The 21,212-nt window shown below is 54.2% G+C and overlaps 1 protein-coding gene across 10 annotated transcripts in view; it reads right to left on the minus strand.

Moving 5' to 3' along the window:
* Positions 1 to 21,212, minus strand: part of LOC139277473 (AP-1 complex subunit gamma-1-like) — a 159,576-nt gene that overhangs the window by 42,221 nt on the left and 96,143 nt on the right. For all 10 annotated transcript variants that reach the window (XM_070895968.1, XM_070895963.1, XM_070895972.1 and 7 more), the window contains 3 exons: positions 10,909 to 11,007; positions 9,001 to 9,056; positions 7,287 to 7,400 (listed from right to left, as the gene is read on the minus strand). In XM_070895968.1, coding sequence (XP_070752069.1) covers positions 7,287 to 7,400; positions 9,001 to 9,056; positions 10,909 to 11,007 — 269 coding nt within the window. The remainder of the gene's footprint in view (positions 1 to 7,286; positions 7,401 to 9,000; positions 9,057 to 10,908; positions 11,008 to 21,212) is intronic.

A 21,212-nucleotide genomic window follows, 5' to 3' on the forward strand; every position in this document is an offset into this window, starting at 1 on the left:
TTCTTTGCCAATTTTTTGCCTTCTTTGCTCATCAGGGGAGAGCAGCAGCAGCCAAGTTCATGGCACCGTGGGCGGCTCTGCTGCACAGGAGGGCAGGAAAAAGAGTGCGAGAGCTATATTGATAGGGGATTCTATTGTAAGGGGAATAGATAAGACGTTTCTGCGGCCGCAATCGAGACTTCAGAATGGTATGTTGCCTCCCTGGTGCAAGGGTCAAGGATGTCTCGGAGCGGGTGCAGGAAAAGGGAGGGTGAACAGCCAGATGTCGTGGTGCATATAGGTACCAACGATATAGGTTAAAAAACGGCATGAGGTCCTACAAGCTGAATTTAGGGAGCTAGGAGTTCAATTAAAAAGTAGGACCTCAAAGGTAGTAATTTCAGGATTGCTACCAGTGCCACGTGCTAATCAGAGTAGGAATCGCAGGATAGCTCAGATGAATACGTGGCTTGAGGAGTGGTGCACAAGGGAGGGATTCAAATTCCAGGGACATTGGAACCACTTCTGGGGGAAGTGGGACCAAGACAAACCGGACGGTCTGGACCTCGGCAGAACCGGAACCAATGTCCGAGGGGAAGTGTTTGCTAGTGCTGTTGGGGAGGGGTTAAACTAATATGGCAGGGGAATAGAAACATAGAAAATAGGTGCAGGAGTAGGCCATTCGGCCCTTCTAGCCTGCACCGCCATTCAATGAGTTCATGGCTGAACATTCAACTTCAGTACCCCATTCCTGCTTTCTCGCCATACCCCTTGATCCCCCTAGTAGTAAGGACCTCATCTAACTCCTTTTTGAATATATTTAGTGAATTGGCCTCAACAACTTTCTGTGGTAGAGAATTCCACAGGTTCACCACTCTCTGGGTGAAGAAGTTCCTCCGCATCTCGGTCCTAAATGGCTTACCCCTTATCCTTAGACTGTGACCTCTGGTTCTGGACTTCCCCAACATTGGGAACATTCTTCCTGCATCTAACCTGTCTAAACCCGTCAGAATTTTAAATGTTTCTATGAGGTCCCCTCTCATTCTTCTGAACTCCAGTGAATACAAGCCCAGTTGATCCAGTCTTTCTTGATAGGTCAGTCCCGCCATCCCGGGAATCAGTCTGGTGAACCTTCGCTGCACTCCCTCAATAGCAAGAATGTCCTTCCTCAGGTTAGGAGACCAAAACTGTACACAATACTCCAGGTGTGGCCTCACCAATGCCCTGTACAACTGTAGCAACACCTCCCTGCCCCTGTACTCAAATCCCCTTGCTATGAAGGCCAACATGCCATTTGCTTTCTTAACCGCCTGCTGCACCTGCATGCCAACCTTCAATGACTGATGTACCATGACACCCAGGTCTCTTTGCACCTCCCCTTTTCCTAATCTGTCCCCATTCAGATAATAGTCTGTCTCTCTGTTTTTACCACCAAAGTGGATAACCTCACATTTATCCACATTATACTTCATCTGCCATGCATTTGCCCACTCACCTAACCTATCCAAGTCGCTCTGCAGCCTCACAGCATCCTCCTCACAGCTCACACTGCCACCCAACTTAGTGTCATCCGCAAATTTGGAGATACTACATTTAATCCCCTCATCTAAATCATTAATGTACAGTGTAAACAGCTGGGGCCCCAGCACAGAACCTTGCGGTACCCCACTAGTCACTGCCTGCCATTCTGAAAAGTACCCATTTACTCCTACTCTTTGCTTCCTGTCTGACAACCAGTTCTCAATCCATGTCAGCACACTACCCCCAATCCCATGTGCTCTAACTTTGCACATCAATCTCTTGTGTGGGACCTTGTCGAACGCCTTCTGAAAGTCCAAATATACCACATCAACTGGTTCTCCCTTGTCCACTCTACTGGAAACATCCTCAAAAAATTCCAGAAGAATGGGAACCTTTGCAAGGAGACGAAGTAAAATAGGGGCAGAAGCAAAAGATAGAAAGAAGAAAAGTAAAAGTGGAGGGCAGAGAAACCCAAGGCAAAAATCAAAAAGGGCCACATTACAGCAAAATTCTCAAGGGGCAAAGGGTGTTAAAAAGACAAGCCTGAAGGCTCTGCCTCAATGCGAGGAGTATTCGTAATAAGGTGGACGAATTAACGGCACAGGCAGCAATTAATGGATATGATATAATTGGCATCACAGAGACATGGCTCCAGGGTGACCAAGGCTGGGAACTCAACATCCAAGGGTATTCAACATTCAGGAAGGATAGACAGAAAGGAAAAGGAGGTGGGGTAGCATTGCTGGTTAAAGAGGAAATTAACGCAATAGTAAGGAAGGACATTAGCTTGATGATGTGGAATCTGTATGGGTGGAGCTGCGGAATACCAAAGGGCAGAAAACGCAAGTGGGAGTTGTGTACAGACCAGCAAACAGTAGTAGTAAGGTTGGGGACAGCATCAAACAAGAAATTAGGGATGCGTGCAACAAAGGTACAGCAGTTATCATGGGAGACTTAAATCTACATATAGATTGGGCTAACCAAACTGGTAGCAATACGATGGAGGAGGATTTCCTGGAGTGTATTAGGGATGGCTTTCTCGACCAAAATGTCGAGGAACCAACTAGAGGGCTGGCCATCCTAGGCTGGGTGATGTGTAATGAGAAAGGAGAAAGAATTAACAATCTTGTTGTGCGAGGCCCCTTGGGGAAGAGTGACCATAATATGGTAGAATTTTTATTAAGATGGAGAGTGATGCGGTTAATTCAGAGACTAGGGTCCTGAACTTAAGGAAAGGTAACTTCGATGGTATGAGACGTGAATGGGCTAGAATAGACTGGCGAGTGATACTTTAAGGCTTGACAGTGGATAGGCAATGGCAAACATTTAAAGATCACATGGATGAACTTCAACAATTGTACATCCCTGTCTGGAGTAAAAATAAAACGGGGAAGGTGGCTCAACCGTGGTTAATGAGGGAAATTAAGGATAGTGTTAAATCCAAGGAAGAGGCATATAAATTGGCCAGAAAAAACAGCAAACCTGAGGACTGGGAGAAATTTAGAATTCAGCAGAGGAGGACAAAGGGTTTAATCAGGAGGGGGGAAATAGAGTATGAGAGGAAGCTTGCCGGGGACATAAAAACTGTTAAAGCTTCTATAGATATGTGAAGACAAACGTAGGTCCTTTGCAGTCAGATTCAGGTGAATTTATAATGGGGAACAAAGAAATGGCAGACCAGTTGAACAAATACTTTGGTTCTGTCTGCATGAAGGAAGACACAAATAACCTTCCAAAAGTACTAGGAGACCGAAGGGCTAGTAAGAAGGAGGAACTGAAGGATATCCTTATTAGGCGGGAAATTGTGTTAGGGAAATTGATGGGATTGAAGGCGGATAAATCCCCGGGACCTGATAGTCTGCATCCCAGAGTACTTATGGAAGTGGCCCTAGAAATAGTGGATGTATTGGTGATCATTTTCCAAAAGTCTATCGACTCAGGATCAGCTCCTATGGACTGGAGGGTAGCTAATGTAACACCACTTTTTAAAAAAGGAGGGAGGGAGAAAATGGGTAATTATAGATTGGTTAGCCTGACACCAGTAGTGGGGAAAATTTAGAATCAATTATTAAAGATGAAATAACAGCGCATTTGGAAAGCAGTAACAGGATCGGTCCAAGTCAGCATGGATTTATGAAAGGGAAATAATGCTTGACAAATCTTCTGGAATTTCTTGAGGATGTAACTAGTAGAGTGGACAAGGTAGAACAATGAATGTGGTGTATTTGGACTTTCAAAAGACTTTTGACAAGGTCCCACACAAGAGATTGGAGTGCAAAATGAAAGCACATGGTATTGGGGGTAATGTACTGACGTGGATAGAGAACTGGTTGGCAGACAGGAAGCAGAGTCGGGATAAACGGGTCCCTTTCAGAATGGCAGGCAGTGACTAGTGGGGTGCCGCAGGGCTCAGTGCTGGGACCCCAGCTATTTACAATATACATTAACGATTTGGATGAAGGAATTGAGTGTAATATCTCCAGTTTGTAGATGACACTAAACTGGGTGGCGGTGTGAGCTGTGAGGAGGACGCGAAGAGGCTGCAGGGTGACTTGGACAGGTTAGGTGAGTGGGCAAATGCATAGCAGATGCAGTACAATGTGGATAAATGTGAGGTTATCCACTTTGGTGGCAAAAACACGAAGGCAGAATTTTATCTGAATGGCGGCAGATTAGGAAAAGGGGAGGTGCAACGAGACCTGGGTGTCATGGTACATCAGTCATTGAAAGTTGGCATGCAGGTACAGCAGGCGGTGAAGGCAGCAAATGGTATGTCGGCCTTCATAGCTAGGGGATTTGAGTATAGGAGCAGGGAGGTCTTACTGCAGTTGTACAGGGCCTTGGTGAGGCCTCACCTGGAATATTGTATTCAGTTTTGGTCTCCGAATCTGAGGAAGGACATTCTTGCTGTTGAGGGAGTGCAGCAAAGGTTCACCAGACTGATTCCCAGGATGGCAGGACTGACATATGAGGAGAGGCTGGATCGACTGGGCCTTTATTCACTGGAGTTTAGAAGGATGAGAGGGGATCTCATAGAAACATATAAAATTCTGACAGGACTGGACAGGTTAGATGCAGGAAGAATGTTCCCGATGTTGGGGAAGTCCAGAACCAGGGGACACAATCGAAGGATAAGGGGTAGGCCATTTAGGACTGATGAGGAGAAACTTCTTCACTCAGCAAGTTGTTAACCTGTGGAATTCCCTACCGCAGAGTTGTTAATGCCAGTTCGTTGGATATATTCAAGAGGGAGTTAGATATGGCCCTTACGGCTAAAGGAATCAAGGGGTATGGAGAGAAAGCAGGAAAGGGATACTGAGGTGAATGATCAGCCATGATCTAAATGAATGGTGGTGCAGGCTCAAAAGGGCCAAATGGCCTACTCCAGCACCTATTTTCCATGTTTCTATTTCCATATCTCTTCCAAAAGTGAAGTATCCTGGAATATTTAGTTCACAACCTCGGTCACTTTGCAACCATGTCTCCGTAATCGTTATTAGATCAAACCTATTAATTTCTATCTGCTCTTTAATTCATCTATTTTGTTGCGAATGCTTCGCACATTTTAGGTACGTAGTTCAAAAGGTGCTTTGTACAGACCGGTGCTAGGCTAGCCTCACTGATACATCTGCGTGTGTTTAGAGTGTCTTTAATGGGGAATCTCTATGCATGGGTGACTGGGGGCTGCTAAAACAAAGTTTGTTCCTCGGAACAAAATCGCCTAAGTAACGCTCAGTACCAATCAATGTCGATTTGATCTTCAGAAAGAGTGGTTATAATTTTAGAGTTCACAACAGAGAATTGAGTGGCAATGTTTTAATTTCTGATTTATGTCTAGTCCAGACTGAAAGGATTAAAGTCTGCTCTCCATTGGCTATGAAAATGCTACACATGACTTTTTGCCCAATCTTAACCCAGCTGATGTGAGTTCACACAACACTGCCCAGAATTTGGCACAAATCAGGAGACCTGCTCAATAGACTGCAGGGATGGCTGGCATGGGAAATAGAAATGTCACACTTGTTGGCGCCGAGGTACATTATTGAGGCGGCGGAGAAAGTGTTGTTAGGCACATAACCCATACCATACCCAAGTGTGAATGCTTGGTGCCGACACTGGGTGGCAGCATCAGAAAATTCTTCTTTTTCGAGCACCAGCTTTGAACAAGAACATTTAAATAATAAAAGAAAGGGACAGAATGATTGACAGTGCAGTGATATTTTGATAAATGTATCATTTTGTTTTAAACTAGTTGGTATCCTGAAGGTCTTGCTCATGAAGAAAAATGGGATTGATAATGGTAAACATTTTAATTTACAAAAAAGGCTTGATTTAAAATGACATTCAAATGGAATCGCTTGAAAGATACTGAAAATAGGCTTCAGCCTCTGAAAACAGCTCGAGTGCTGGGATCTGGACACATGATAAATAATGACCCCACAGAATGCCCCTACAGGCACTCACTTTTAGTCTGGCCTTCTGCATCTCCCAAACTAATGAATGTCCTGCAGCAGCTCGCTAACAGACATACATACACTGCTACTGTTATTGTCACTACCACTGTAGCAGGCATCTACACAGATTTAAAACATTTTATTCACAAAACAACCAACGATCACTAAAATCAATATTAGAATTATATTATACATTATCTACATAAAGCCACTTTTCCCAAAACAACTTAACAGAGTTAACAGAACAAATTACAGACACAAGCATATACAGCTGGAGGGAGCTGGTTAGAGGCAAACTCAGCAGAAATCACATTCAACCTATTTATCTTCATTTGCCCAGAGCTCAATTGTTAAATAGCGTGGAACTGAGCCATTAGACTGGATAAGCTCTTGTTGGCCGGTGCAGTTAAGTGTCGAATAAGGCCAAGGTGATCTCCTGGACTCGTTTCGATTGCCTGGATGGGTCGGCGAGGAATTTTCCCAGATTTTTTTTCTGCAAATTGGCCTGGGTTTTTATCTGGTTTTTGCCTCTCCCAGGCGATCACATGGCTGCGGTTGGGGTGGAGTGTAGAATGTTTCAGTGTAAGGGGTGTCGCAGTTGTGTTGGGCTGGGTAGTCTTTACCTCTCCGCCATTGTTCATTGGTTTATATGTAACCTTCAGGGCTGCTGACCAAGGGCTGTGTGGCTCTTTGTCGGCCGGTGCAGACATGATGGGTCGAAATGGCCTCTGTGTGCTGTAAATTTCTATGTTTCTATGAAAACTAGAAAGTGTCAGGTTCAATTCCAAGTCTCTGAGTTTGCCAATCTCAGGCAAGGTGGCAAGCAAGTGGCACTAAAATAAGCCTCAGTGTTCCTAAGCTATTGGGGGAAGAGGGAAGTTAGCCAGGGTTCCCATTCCAGAGTGGTATCTGAGAAATCCTGTCGAAAAATGTGCGCTGATGCCCTCCATGATCAAGTAGTCTGTCAACAAGCATTGATTGGACTCGTGCATGGACAACAAGCCACGTGGGTGAAGTGTTTCAAGGGCACATTGGAGCTGAAAGCCAGTAGGAGGAGGATGAGAAGAAAAGAGCTACTCTATTTTCATACTCTTGGAGAACTACAACTAATCATATTAGTAGAACAAAAAACAGATGGTGAGATAGTACATTGTGAACTGTGAGATTTTTAGCTGAAATACATCACACAGTTCCGGAAGATTAATATATGTCACTATCCTCTCATTGAAACCGAAAAACAGCAGCCCGTCAAGAGACTGTGTTGGCGGAGAAACTGAAATTGACCCATTACCAATCGGTCAAGTTCTGCTTTTTAAGTCACATGACCATCACCTTTTAATGGAGACATCAAGGTCTGTAAGGCAGTCCACGATCGTACTCCGGTGTCTCTGCACTGCATTGTGATCTGTTTGCACCATCTTCAACAGTGATGTCAATGCAACGTACCTTCAGACAGAGAACGCAAAAGCCTCAAACTTAAGCTATTTATTTACTGGCACGAAAATAAACTACTTTAGAAAGAAGAAGTTATGCACCCCCACAAAAACATGCATGTGGCAAAAATATAGGAACAAGATTTCCGTCACACAAGAGTGAGAATGGCTAAAAGGGAACTATTTGCTGAACAAAATAATTTCCACACTAATGCTGAGAACACAAATGGTTGAGTTACAGAAATGAAGGATGGCCCAGAATTTAATCATTTTTGAAGGAAACTGTTTGTTCCTCTTGATAACTGAGGGATGCCCAGAACCAATGTAAATTTTGCAGGAGTTATTAAACACTTAGTTACCAAACATGAACAAGAGCCAACCTTTAACTCTCTACAGGATGGTCTATGGCACCAATGTTCGAGTGGAAAGCAACAAGTTTATTAAACAACCGAGATGTGTGCTTCACCTCCGCAAACACTACGTAGAATTAAATAGAATTTACAGCACAGAAACAGGCCATTCAGCCCAACCGATCTATGCTGGTGTTTACGCTCCACAGGAGCCTCCCCCACTCTATTTACTTCATCTCACCCTAATCAACATATCCTTCTAGCCCTTTCTCCTTCATATCCTTATATAGCTTCCCCTCGCTTCAACCATTACATGTGGTAGCGAGTTCCACATTCTCAACTCTTGAGTAAAGAAGTTTCTCCTGAATTACTTATTGGATTCATCAAATCTAAATATCAAAGAAATATATCGGGAGGAGGAGGAGGAAAATTTGGTGTGGAAAGAGACTGAACTGTTGGACCCAATTGCTCCAATGCATCAGTTATGAGGGAGGATAGAGGTAGTGGGCTTGTTCTCCACATGATCATGTCTAAATCGTTAATCATTTGGATCTTGCCTACACCACATCACCACAAAGTGATCTGTTTTCAGGCATCTGACAACATCACTCAAACTGGCTGTTGGAATTCCATGGTGAAGGTCTTCAATGTCCCCTCCCGATCAGGAGCTGCCTGACGTGGCCAGGTTGGGCCTGTTAGAGGATGGATGTTCCTACTTGCAAGTTACTCCTCAAAATAATAGGATTCACTGCATTACAGATTTATTAAGCCTATGATAATGACTATTCATGACAATAATTAAACATACATTTAACAACAACACTTATGCAACCCCTGCCATATGTATAACTGAAATCATACTTTACAGCTACCATTAACGATTTGAAAGCAGTAATCTGTTCAAATCATCTTATGAAATGCTTGATCTTTGAGATTGCAGGTTATATCACCGCATCCCCAAATGGATTATCTCCTTGTAATCAGTTAGTAATTTCTGATTTGATCATTTCATATTCAGGCATTATTGAAAATGTAATTCAATATTTTATCTGAGTACTTAAAGCTAAAGGGAAACCCTTTATAACTATTGGCAATGGACACACTAACTAGTGTTTTGCCAACACTGCCTCAGCATCCAGCGATGTTGGATAGCACAGGATTAAGGTTCCCATGGCTACTTTTACCCAGAACAGACTGGAGACAGAGGCAGAGCTACAGTTTACATCTAACACATAAAATAAACCCTTTTAGAAGTATACTTACCTAATATTTTTATCATTGTTTAGTAAAAATCTACCCAAAATATTTACAGCTAGAACCTGAGGATAAACAAAGACAAAACTTGGGTTATTAAATCATATATCAGTTGTGAATGTTGTAACAAACAAAGCTGTTATTTGCTAACCACTTGTTATACCAATGCAGACAAGTAAGTGTTTGACAGAACGCTTGTCTTGCCCCTGAAGGGGGTGACTCAGACTGCATATTGCTCCACCAGTGCTGGCAGCCCTCCAGTGCTCCACACAAAGAGAATCCAAGTTGAATAGTTCTGACAACGTATAGGGTGGCTACTGGCGCCAAGGAACTGTACTTCAGCATGACCAAAGGAGGGGACTAAGCTGGGGAAAGGCTAATGCTGCTTAGCAATTATTACAATGAATACATGTGGGGGTTCAAATAGAAAATTGTCTGAGTTTCATTATTGCTACAAATGGCATCCTCTGACCCAGAGATCATTTTCTTATAAATGACCCATTATTATTAATTTTTTTAAATGTTATTTTCATCAGTAGTTTTATGTTTTAGTGTTCTTTGTTGAGAAGGTAGACTTTTGTTAGTTCCTCTTTCAATACCGACCAGAGCAGGCTGGGGATGATTTACATCAATGTCCCACCCTCCGTTTCTGACATTACAACAGTGACTACACTTCAAAAGTGCTTCATTGGCAGTAAAGCACTTTGGGATGTCCGGTGGTCGTGAAAGGTCCTATATATAAATACAAGTCTTTTTTTGCTTTCTCTCCATTGGGGAAACGTGTGCCCTTATGCCTATTGCTGATATTCCCACTAAGAGGAGGAACTTGGCACTTGGCAAATCGTGGTACAAACTTGCATCCTGCCACTTCATGGCACTGCTCTCAAGTAATGCCCTGCACCTTCGTGAAATATATTTTTTGAAGACAGATAAAGCATTCAAGAACACTGGATAAATGCAGATTCACTTTTCTTGACCTCTGTAGTGCTATGAATGACGACATCCAGTCTGTTTTGAGAGATTAGAGGTTAGGTTTGTTGGGTAATGTTCCAGCAGCAATCATAAGCCATCACTGTAAAGCCTTCCACCAACTAGCATATACTCCGATTCTCTCACCCCTCATGAAGGGTTTGACTTCTACTGCATGTCTAAAATTGAGCATTCCTGAAATTTACCATCCATGATGACATAAATTTGGATTGTAATAGTCTTCAGTAACTATATATAAATAAAATTCCAAGTTTCCTTTCTTCCTTCACTCCAGGTATTGACTGTTGCTGGGAATAGTTCCACAGTTACTCTCGATGCCTTATGCAAGTAGCTGAAGTTCACACTAAGAGAAGGAACTTGGTGAATCGTGGTACAAACTTGCATCCTGCCACTTCATGGCACTGCTCTCAAGTAATGCCCTGCACCTTCGTGAAATATATTTTTTGAAGACAGATAAAAGTGCCAACAGTGAGCGTGAACAGATTAAAAGGGGTATCACAGCTACATTTAATCCTGTCCTCAACTATTGATCACCCATGTACACTTTCCAATAGGTGGCACTGGATGAGAGCAGGAGTGGCAATGCTCACTAACGTCTCCCTTCCCTAGCCCAGGGACGTCAAGGCCAAATATATCACTCCAACTGTGATGCCAGCTGAGTTCAGCTAACTCAGCACAGAGTGGGAATCGAACTTGGGATCTTCCTGGTTTTGTTTACAGATGACCACAGCCATTGGAAGAGTCACCATCTCTTTTTCAAAGCCAGGCGCTTAAAGTTTATTGCTGGATCACTAAGTGGTAATAGATGCCTCACAACTAGGACTGGAGCAACTGGTTAGGACAAGCAACAGAGTTAGAATTAGTCTATCAGTTTGCTTCACTATATTCAAAACAATACAAATTCAGTAACAATTAAATCTCACTTACCCTCAATCCACTTTCAGACTTAATATCCATTACTGTTAACACAGTTTCATATAAAATGGCATTGCCTACATTTTTACTGGTTTCGGTGTTGGTTGCAACCTAAAATGAAAATACCATAATGTAATACAATTACAACAATTTTAAATTCATGTCCACTTTTTAAATTCTCAAAGGCACTATGGATGACATGGATGATGGTCCCATTTATTCAAGTACAAACGGTTTATTACATGCCTCGATACATATGCTGATCGGAGCTCCCAGGCAATCAGTTGCTGGCCATTTTTAATAAACTTAGAAATGTAAAAAGTGGTGCAGGAGTAGGCCATTCGGCCCTTCGAGCCTGCACCACCATTCAATATGATCATGGTTGATCATGCAACTTCAGTACCCCATTCCTGCTTTCTCTCCATACCCCTTGATCCCTTTGGCCGTAAGGGCCATATCTAACTCCCTTTTGAATATATCTAACGAACTGGCCTCAACAACTTTCTGCGGTAGAGAATTCCACAGGTTAACCACTCTCTGAATGAAGAAGTTTCTCCTCATCTCGGTCCTAAATGGTTTACCCCTTATTCTTAGACTGTGACCAGTTTCTGGAACTCCCCAGCATCAGGATATTCTTCTTGCCTCTAACCTGTCCAATCCCATCAGAATTTTATATGTTTCGATGAGATTCCCTCTCATTCTTCTAAATACTGTGAATAAAAGCCTAGTCGATCCAGTCTTTCTTCATACGTCAGTCCTGCCATCCCGGGAATCAGTCGAGTGAACCTTCGCTGCACTCCCTCAATAGCAAGAATGTCCTTCCTCAGATTAGGAGACCAAAACTGCACACAATACTCAAGGTGTGGTCTCACCAAGGCCATGTACAACTGCAGTAAGACCTCCCTGCTCCTATACTCAAAACCCTTCGTTATGAAGGCCAGCATGCCATTTGCTTTCTTTACTGCTTGCTGTACCTTCAATGACTGATGTACCATGACACTCAGGTCTTGTTGCACCTTCCCTTTTACTAATCTGTCACCAGATAATAATCTGCCTTCCTGTTTTGCCACCAAAGTGGATAACCTCACACTTATCCACATTATACTGCATCTGTCATGCATTTGTCCAATCATCTAACCTGTCCAAGTCCCCCTGCAGTCTCCTCGTAGCCACCCAGCTTAGTGTCATCTGCAAACTTAGAGATATTACATTCAAGTCCTTCGTCTAAATCATTAATATATATTGTAAATAGCTGGGGTCCCAGCACTGAACCCTGTGGCGCCCCACTAGTCACTGCCTGCCATTCTGAAAAGGACCCGTTTATTCCCACTCTTTGCTTCCTGTCTGCCAATCAGTTCTCTATCCACATCAATAATCACTCCCAATACCATGTGCCTTAATTTTGCAGACTAATCTCTTGTTTGCATCCTTGTCAAAAGCCTTTTGAAAGTCCAAATACACCACATCTCCTGGTTCTCCCTTATCCATGCTACTCGTTACATCCTCAAAAAACTCTAGATTTGTCAAGCATGATTTCCCTTTCATAAATCCATGCTGACTTGGACAGATCCTGTCACTGCTTTCCAAATGCGCTGCTATTACATCTTTAATAATTGATTCCAGCATTTTCCCCACCACCGATGTCAGGCTAACCGGTCTATAATTCCCTGTTTTCTCTCTCCCTGCTTTTTAAAAAAAGTGAAGTTACATTAACTACCCTCCAATCCATAGGAACTGAACCAGAGTCCATGGAATGTTGGAAAATGACCACCATTGCATCTACTATTTCTAGGGCCACTTCCTTAAGTACTCTGGAATGCAAACTATCAGGCCCTGGGATTAATCAGCCTTCAGTCCCTTCAATTTCCCTTACACCATTTCCTGATTAATAAGAATTTCCCTCAGTTCCCCCTTCTCGCTAGACCCTCGGTCCCCTAGTATTTTCGGGAGGTTATTTGTGTCTTCCTTAGCAAAGACAGAACGAAAGTATTTGTTCAATTGGTCTGCCATTTCCTTGTTCCCCGTTATGAATTCCCCTGATTCTGACTGCAAGGGATCTACATTAGTCTTGACTAATCGTTTTCTCTTCACATATCTATCGAAGTTTTTGCAGTCAGTTTTTATGTTCCCTGCAAGCTTACTCTCAATCTATTTTCCCCCTCCTAATTAAACCCTTAGTCCTCCTCTGCTGAATTCTAAAATTTCTCCCAGTACTCAGGTTTGCTGCTTTTTTTGGCCAATTTATATACCTCTTCCTTGGACTTAACACTTTCCCTAATTTCCCTTGTTAGCCATGGTTGAGCCACCTTCCCTTTTTTATTCTTATGCCACACAGGGATGTACAATTGTTGTAGTTCATCCATGTGATAGTTAAATGTTTGCCATTGTCTATCCACCGTCAACCCTTTCATCCTCCAGTCTATCCTAGCCGATTCACGTCTGATACCTTCAAAGTTTCCTTTCTTTAAGTTCAGGACCCTAGTCTCTGAATTAACTGTGTCATTCTCCATCTTAAAGAAGAATATTATGGTCACTCTTCCCCAAGGGGCCCCGCATGGCCAGATTGCTAATTAATCCTCTCTCGTTACACAAGACCCAGTCTAGGATGGCATGCTCTCTAGTTGGTTCTTCGACATATTGGTCTTGAAAACCATCCCTGAAACACTCCAGGAAATCCTCCTCCACAGTATTGCTATTAGTTTGGTTAGCCCAATCAATATGCAGATTAAAGTCACCCATGATAACTGGTGTACCCTTAATGCACGTGTCCCTAATTTCCTGTTTGATGCCATCCCCAACCTCCCTACAACTCCCACTAACATTTTCTGCCCGTTGATGTTTCACAGCTCTACCCATATAGGGGCCAAGTTTCAGCCGGAGTTGCTCCTGTTTTTTTGGAGCAACTAGTTTAGAATGGAGTATCTTAGAAATTGCAATTCTCGGCATTTACTTTGCTCCAGTTCTAGTCAGTTAGAACAGTTTCAGTTTGGAACAGATTTTTTTTTTTTCCAAAAGGGGGTGTGTCCGACCACTTACGCCCATTTTGAAAGTTTAGGCAGTGAAAACATACTCCAAACTAACTTAGAATGGAGTATGTGTAGAGTTTTGTACGCTCAGAAAAACCTTGTCAACACTTAGAAAATCAGACATAGGTTACAAATCAGGCGTAAGGAATGGGGGGGGGCGATTTAAAGGGAAGTTTACAAACATTAAACACTTCAGTTTTATAAATAAAGAGCCATCATCAATAATAAATGATAAATACATCAATAAATCAACCAATAAATCAATCAAAAAAATTAATAAAAAATGTAAAAATTAAAATATCAATAAATAAGACATTTTCTACTTATCGACTGCGGCACCGGGAGTCCTCCAACAGCGTGCTGGGACGGGTCCCCCAGTGTGTCTCTGTCAGTGTCTGTGTTTCTGACAGCGAGGGGAGGGGGAGAAGGGAGGAGAGGAGGGGGGCCAAGAGGGGGCCGCGGGGGCCAAGAGGGGGCCGCGGGGGCCAAGAGGGGGCCGCGGGGGCCAAGAGGGGGCCGCGGGGGCCAAGAGGGGGCCGCGGGGGCCAAGAGGGGGCCGCGGGGGCCAAGAGGGGGCCGCGGGGGCCAAGAGGGGGCCGCGGGGGCCAAGAGGGGGCCGCGGGGGCCAAGAGGGGGCCGCGGGGGCCAAGAGGGGGCCGCGGGGGCCAAGAGGGGGCCGCGGGGGCCAAGAGGGGGCCGCGGGGGCCAAGAGGGGGCCGCGGGGGCCAAGAGGGGGCCGCGGGGGCCAAGAGGGGGCCGCGGGGGCCAAGAGGGGGCCGCGGGGGCCAAGAGGGGGCCGCGGGGGCCAAGAGGGGGCCGCGGGGGCCAAGAGGGGGCCGCGGGGGCCAAGAGGGGGCCGCGGGGGCCAAGAGGGGGCCGAGAGGGGGCCGCGGGGGCCGAGAGGGGGCCGCGGGGGCCGAGAGGGGGCCGCGGGGGCCGAGAGGGGGCCGCGGGGGCCAAGAGGGGGCCGCGGGGGCCAAGAGGGGGCCGCGGGGGCCAAGAGGGGGCCGCGGGGGCCAAGAGGGGGCCGCGGGGGCCAAGAGGGGGCCGCGGGGGCCAAGAGGGGGCCGCGGGGGCCAAGAGGGGGCCGCGGGGGCCAAGAGGGGGCCGCGGGGGCCAAGAGGGGGCCGCGGGGGCCAAGAGGGGGCCGCGGGGGCCAAGAGGGGGCCGCGGGGGCCAAGAGGGGGCCGCGGGGGCCAAGAGGGGGCCGCGGGGGCCAAGAGGGGGCCGCGGGGGCCAAGAGGGGGCCGCGGGGGCCAAGAGGGGGCCGCGGGGGCCAAGAGGGGGCCGCGGGGGCCAAGAGGGGGCCGCGGGGGCCAAGAGGGGGCCGCGGGGGCCAAGAGGGGGCCGCGGGGGCCAAGAGGGGGCCGCGGGGGCCAAGAGGGGGCCGCGGGGGCCAAGAGGGGGTCGCGGGGGCCAAGAGGGGGTCGCGGGGGCCAAGAGGGGGTCGCGGGGGCCAAGAGGGGGTCGCGGGGGCCAAGAGGGGGTCGCGGGGGCCAAGAGGGGGTCGCGGGGGCCAAGAGGGGGTCGCGGGGGCCAAGAGGGGGTCGCGGGGGCCAAGAGGGGGTCGCGGGGGCCAAGAGGGGGTCGCGGGGGCCAAGAGGGGGTCGCGGGGGCCAAGAGGGGGTCGCGGGGGCCAAGAGGGGGTCGCGGGGGCCAAGAGGGGGTCGCGGGGGCCAAGAGGGGGTCGCGGGGGCCAAGAGGGGGTCGCGGGGGCCAAGAGGGGGTCGCGGGGGCCAAGAGGGGGTCGCGGGGGCCAAGAGGGGGTCGCGGGGGCCAAGAGGGGGTCGCGGGGGCCAAGAGGGGGTCGCGGGGGCCAAGAGGGGGTCGCGGGGGCCAAGAGGGGGTCGCGGGGGCCAAGAGGGGGTCGCGGGGGCCAAGAGGGGGTCGCGGGGGCCAAGAGGGGGTCGCGGGGGCCAAGAGGGGGTCGCGGGGGCCAAGAGGGGGTCGCGGGGGCCAAGAGGGGGTCGCGGGGGCCAAGAGGGGGTCGCGGGGGCCAAGAGGGGGTCGCGGGGGCCAAGAGGGGGTCGCGGGGGCCAAGAGGGGGTCGCGGGGGCCAAGAGGGGGTCGCGGGGGCCAAGAGGGGGTCGCGGGGGCCAAGAGGGGGTCGCGGGGGCCAAGAGGGGGTCGCGGGGGCCAAGAGGGGGTCGCGGGGGCCAAGAGGGGGTCGCGGGGGCCAAGAGGGGGTCGCGGGGGCCAAGAGGGGGTCGCGGGGGCCAAGAGGGGGTCGCGGGGGCCAAGAGGGGGTCGCGGGGGCCAAGAGGGGGTCGCGGGGGCCAAGAGGGGGTCGCGGGGGCCAAGAGGGGGTCGCGGGGGCCAAGAGGGGGTCGCGGGGGCCAAGAGGGGGTCGCGGGGGCCAAGAGGGGGTCGCGGGGGCCAAGAGGGGGTCGCGGGGGCCAAGAGGGGGTCGCGGGGGCCAAGAGGGGGTCGCGGGGGCCAAGAGGGGGTCGCGGGGGCCAAGAGGGGGTCGCGGGGGCCAAGAGGGGGTCGCGGGGGCCAAGAGGGGGTCGCGGGGGCCAAGAGGGGGTCGCGGGGGCCAAGAGGGGGTCGCGGGGGCCAAGAGGGGGTCGCGGGGGCCAAGAGGGGGTCGCGGGGGCCAAGAGGGGGTCGCGGGGGCCAAGAGGGGGTCGCGGGGGCCAAGAGGGGGTCGCGGGGGCCAAGAGGGGGTCGCGGGGGCCAAGAGGGGGTCGCGGGGGCCAAGAGGGGGTCGCGGGGGCCAAGAGGGGGTCGCGGGGGCCAAGAGGGGGTCGCGGGGGCCAAGAGGGGGTCGCGGGGGCCAAGAGGGGGTCGCGGGGGCCAAGAGGGGGTCGCGGGGGCCAAGAGGGGGTCGCGGGGGCCAAGAGGGGGTCGCGGGGGCCAAGAGGGGGTCGCGGGGGCCAAGAGGGGGTCGCGGGGGCCAAGAGGGGGTCGCGGGGGCCAAGAGGGGGTCGCGGGGGCCAAGAGGGGGTCGCGGGGGCCAAGAGGGGGTCGCGGGGGCCAAGAGGGGGTCGCGGGGGCCAAGAGGGGGTCGCGGGGGCCAAGAGGGGGTCGCGGGGGCCAAGAGGGGGTCGCGGGGGCCAAGAGGGGGTCGCGGGGGCCAAGAGGGGGTCGCGGGGGCCAAGAGGGGGTCGCGGGGGCCAAGAGGGGGTCGCGGGGGCCAAGAGGGGGTCGCGGGGGCCAAGAGGGGGTCGCGGGGGCCAAGAGGGGGTCGCGGGGGCCAAGAGGGGGTCGCGGGGGCCAAGAGGGGGTCGCGGGGGCCAAGAGGGGGTCGCGGGGGCCAAGAGGGGGTCGCGGGGGCCAAGAGGGGGTCGCGGGGGCCAAGAGGGGGTCGCGGGGGCCAAGAGGGGGTCGCGGGGGCCAAGAGGGGGTCGCGGGGGCCAAGAGGGGGTCGCGGGGGCCAAGAGGGGGTCGCGGGGGCCAAGAGGGGGTCGCGGGGGCCAAGAGGGGGTCGCGGGGGCCAAGAGGGGGTCGCGGGGGCCAAGAGGGGGTCGCGGGGGCCAAGAGGGGGTCGCGGGGGCCAAGAGGGGGTCGCGGGGGCCAAGAGGGGGTCGCGGGGGCCAAGAGGGGGTCGCGGGGGCCAAGAGGGGGTCGCGGGGGCCAAGAGGGGGTCGCGGGGGCCAAGAGGGGGTCGCGGGGGCCAAGAGGGGGTCGCGGGGGCCAAGAGGGGGTCGCGGGGGCCAAGAGGGGGTCGCGGGGGCCAAGAGGGGGTCGCGGGGGCCAAGAGGGGGTCGCGGGGGCCAAGAGGGGGTCGCGGGGGCCAAGAGGGGGTCGCGGGGGCCAAGAGGGGGTCGCGGGGGCCAAGAGGGGGTCGCGGGGGCCAAGAGGGGGTCGCGGGGGCGAAGAGTGGGTCGCGGGGGCGAAGAGAGGGTCGCGGGGGCGAAGAGAGGGTCGCGGGGGCGAAGAGAGGGTCGCGGGGGCGAAGAGAGGGTCGCGGGGGCGAAGAGAGGGTCGCGGGGGCGAAGAGAGGGTCGCGGGGGCGAAGAGAGGGTCGCGGGGGCGAAGAGAGGGACGCGGGGGCGAAGAGAGGGCGGGGGGGGGAGAAAGGAGGGCGGGGGGGAGAAGAGAGGGCGGGGGGGGAGAAGAGAGGGCGGGGGGGAGAAGAGAGGGCGGGGGGGGGAGAAGAGGGCGGGGGGGGGAGAAGAGAGGGGGGGGGGGGAGAAGAGAGGGCGGGGGGGGAGAAGAGAGGGCGGGGGGGGAGAAGAGAGGGCGGGGGGGGAGAAGAGAGGGCGGGGGGGGAGAAGAGAGGGCGGGGGGGGAGAAGAGAGGGCGGGGGGGGGGAGAAGAGAGGGCGGGGGGGGGAGAAGAGAGGGCGGGGGGGGGAGAAGAGAGGGCGGGGGGGGGAGAAGAGAGGGCGGGGGGGAGAAGAGAGGGCGGGGGGGGAGAAGAGAGGGCGGGGGGGGAGAAGAGAGGGCGGGGGGGGGAGAAGAGAGGGCGGGGGGGGAGAAGAGAGGGCGGGGGGGGAGAAGAGAGGGCGGGGGGGGGAGAAGAGAGGGCGGGGGGGGAGAAGAGAGGGCGGGGGGGGAGAAGAGAGGGCGGGGGGGAGAAGAGAGGGCGGGGGGGGGAGAAGAGAGGGCGGGGGGGAGAAGAGAGGGCGGGGGGGGAGAAGAGAGGGCGGGGGGGGAGAAGAGAGGGCGGGGGGGGGAGAAGAGAGGGCGGGGGGGGAGAAGAGAGGGCGGGGGGGGGAGAAGAGAGGGCGGGGGGGGGAGAAGAGAGGGCGGGGGGGAGAAGAGAGGGCGGGGGGGGAGAAGAGAGGGCGGGGGGGGGAGAAGAGAGGGCGGGGGGGGGAGAAGAGAGGGCGGGGGGGGGGAGAAGAGAGGGCGGGGGGGGGAGAAGAGAGGGCGGGGGGGGAGAAGAGAGGGCGGGGGGGGAGAAGAGAGGGCGGGGGGGGAGAAGAGAGGGCGGGGGGGGAGAAGAGAGGGCGGGGGGGAGAAGAGAGGGCGGGGGGGGAGAAGAGAGGGCGGGGGGGAGAAGAGAGGGCGGGGGGGGGAGAAGAGAGGGCGGGGGGGGAGAAGAGAGGGCGGGGGGGGAGAAGAGAGGGCGGGGGGGGGAGAAGAGAGGGCGGGGGGGGAGAAGAGAGGGCGGGGGGGGAGAAGAGAGGGCGGGGGGGGAGAAGAGAGGGCGGGGGGGGAGAGAGAGAGGGCGGGGGGGGAGAAGAGAGGGCGGGGGGGGAGAAGAGAGGGCGGGGGGGAGAAGAGAGGGCGGGGGGGGAGAAGAGAGGGCGGGGGGGGGGAGAAGAGAGGGCGGGGGGGGGAGAAGAGAGGGCGGGGGGGGAGAAGAGAGGGCGGGGGGGGGAGAAGAGAGGGCGGGGGGGGAGAAGAGAGGGCGGGGGGGGAGAAGGAGAGGGCGGGGGGGGAGAAGAGAGGGCGGGGGGGGGAGAAGAGAGGGCGGGGGGGGAGAAGAGAGGGCGGGGGGGGAGAAGAGAGGGCGGGGGGGGAGAAGAGAGGGCGGGGGGGGGAGAAGAGAGGGCGGGGGGGGAGAAGAGAGGGCGGGGGGGGAGAAGAGAGGGCGGGGGGGAGAAGAGAGGGCGGGGGGGGGAGAAGAGAGGGCGGGGGGGGGAGAAGAGAGGGCGGGGGGAGAAGAGAGGGCGGGGGGGGAGAAGAGAGGGCGGGGGGGGAGAAGAGAGGGCGGGGGGGGGAGAAGAGAGGGCGGGGGGGGGAGAAGAGAGGGCGGGGGGGGGAGAAGAGAGGGCGGGGGGGGAGAAGAGAGGGCGGGGGGGGGGGGAGAAGAGAGGGCGGGGGGGGAGAAGAGAGGGCGGGGGGGGGAGAAGAGAGGGCGGGGGGGGGAGAAGAGAGGGCGGGGGGGAGAAGAGAGGGCGGGGGGGAGAAGAGAGGGCGGGGGGGGAGAAGAGGGCGGGGGGGGAGAAGAGAGGGCGGGGGGGAGAAGAGAGGGCGGGGGGGGAGAAGAGAGGGCGGGGGGGGAGAAGAGAGGGCGGGGGGGAGAAGAGAGGGCGGGGGGGGGAGAAGAGAGGGCGGGGGGGGAGAAGAGAGGGCGGGGGGGGGAGAAGAGAGGGGCGGGGGGGGAGAAGAGAGGGCGGGGGGGGAGAAGAGAGGGCGGGGGGGGGGAGAAGAGAGGGCGGGGGGGGAGAAGAGAGGGCGGGGGGGGAGAAGAGAGGGCGGGGGGGGAGAAGAGAGGGCGGGGGGGGAGAAGAGAGGGCGGGGGGGGAGAAGAGAGGGGGGGGGGGGAGAGAGGGAGGGCGGGGGGGAGAAGAGAGGGCGGGGGGGGAGAAGAGAGGGCGGGGGGGAGAAGAGAGGGCGGGGGGGAGAAGAGAGGGCGGGGGGGGGAAAGAGAGGGCGGGGGGGGGAAAAGAGAGGGCGGGGGGGGAAAAGAGAGGGCGGGGGGGGAAAAGAGAGGGCGGGGGGGGGAAAGAGAGGGCGGGGGGGAGAAGAGAGGGCGGGGGGGGAGAAGAGAGGGCGGGGGGAGAAGAGAGGGCGGGGGGAGAAGAGAGGGCGGGGGGGAGAAGAGAGGGCGGGGGGGAGAAGAGAGGGCGGGGGGGAGAAGAGAGGGCGGGGGGGAGAAGAGAGGGCGGGGGGAGAAGAGAGGGCGGGGGGAGAAGAGAGGGCGGGGGGGAGAAGAGAGGGCGGGGGGGAGAAGAGAGGGCGGGGGGGAGAAGAGAGGGCGGGGGGGAGAAGAGAGGGCGGGGGGGAGAAGAGAGGGCGGGGGGGAGAAGAGAGGGCGGGGGGGAGAAGAGAGGGCGGGGGGGAGAAGAGAGGGCGGGGGGGAGAAGAGAGGGCGGGGGGGAGAAGAGAGGGCGGGGGGAGAAGAGAGGGCGGGGGGGAGAAGAGAGGGCGGGGGGGAGAAGAGAGGGCGGGGGGGAGAAGAGAGGGCGGGGGGGAGAAGAGAGGGCGGGGGGGAGAAGAGAGGGCGGGGGGGAGAAGAGAGGGCGGGGGGGAGAAGAGAGGGCGGGGGGGAGAAGAGAGGGCGGGGGGGAGAAGAGAGGGCGGGGGGGAGAAGAGAGGGCGGGGGGGAGAAGAGAGGGCGGGGGGGAGAAGAGAGGGCGGGGGGGAGAAGAGAGGGCGGGGGGGAGAAGAGAGGGCGGGGGGGAGAAGAGAGGGCGGGGGGGAGAAGAGAGGGCGGGGGGGGAGAAGAGAGGGCGGGGGGGAGAAGAGAGGGCGGGGGGGAGAAGAGAGGGCGGGGGGAGAAGAGAGGGCGGGGGGGAGAAGAGAGGGCGGGGGGGAGAAGAGAGGGCGGGGGGGAGAAGAGAGGGCGGGGGGGAGAAGAGAGGGCGGGGGGGAGAAGAGAGGGCGGGGGGGAGAAGAGAGGGCGGGGGGGAGAAGAGAGGGCGGGGGGGAGAAGAGAGGGCGGGGGGGAGAA

Source organism: Pristiophorus japonicus, chromosome 12, assembly GCF_044704955.1.
Source record: "Pristiophorus japonicus isolate sPriJap1 chromosome 12, sPriJap1.hap1, whole genome shotgun sequence".
NCBI lineage: Eukaryota > Metazoa > Chordata > Chondrichthyes > Pristiophoridae > Pristiophorus > Pristiophorus japonicus.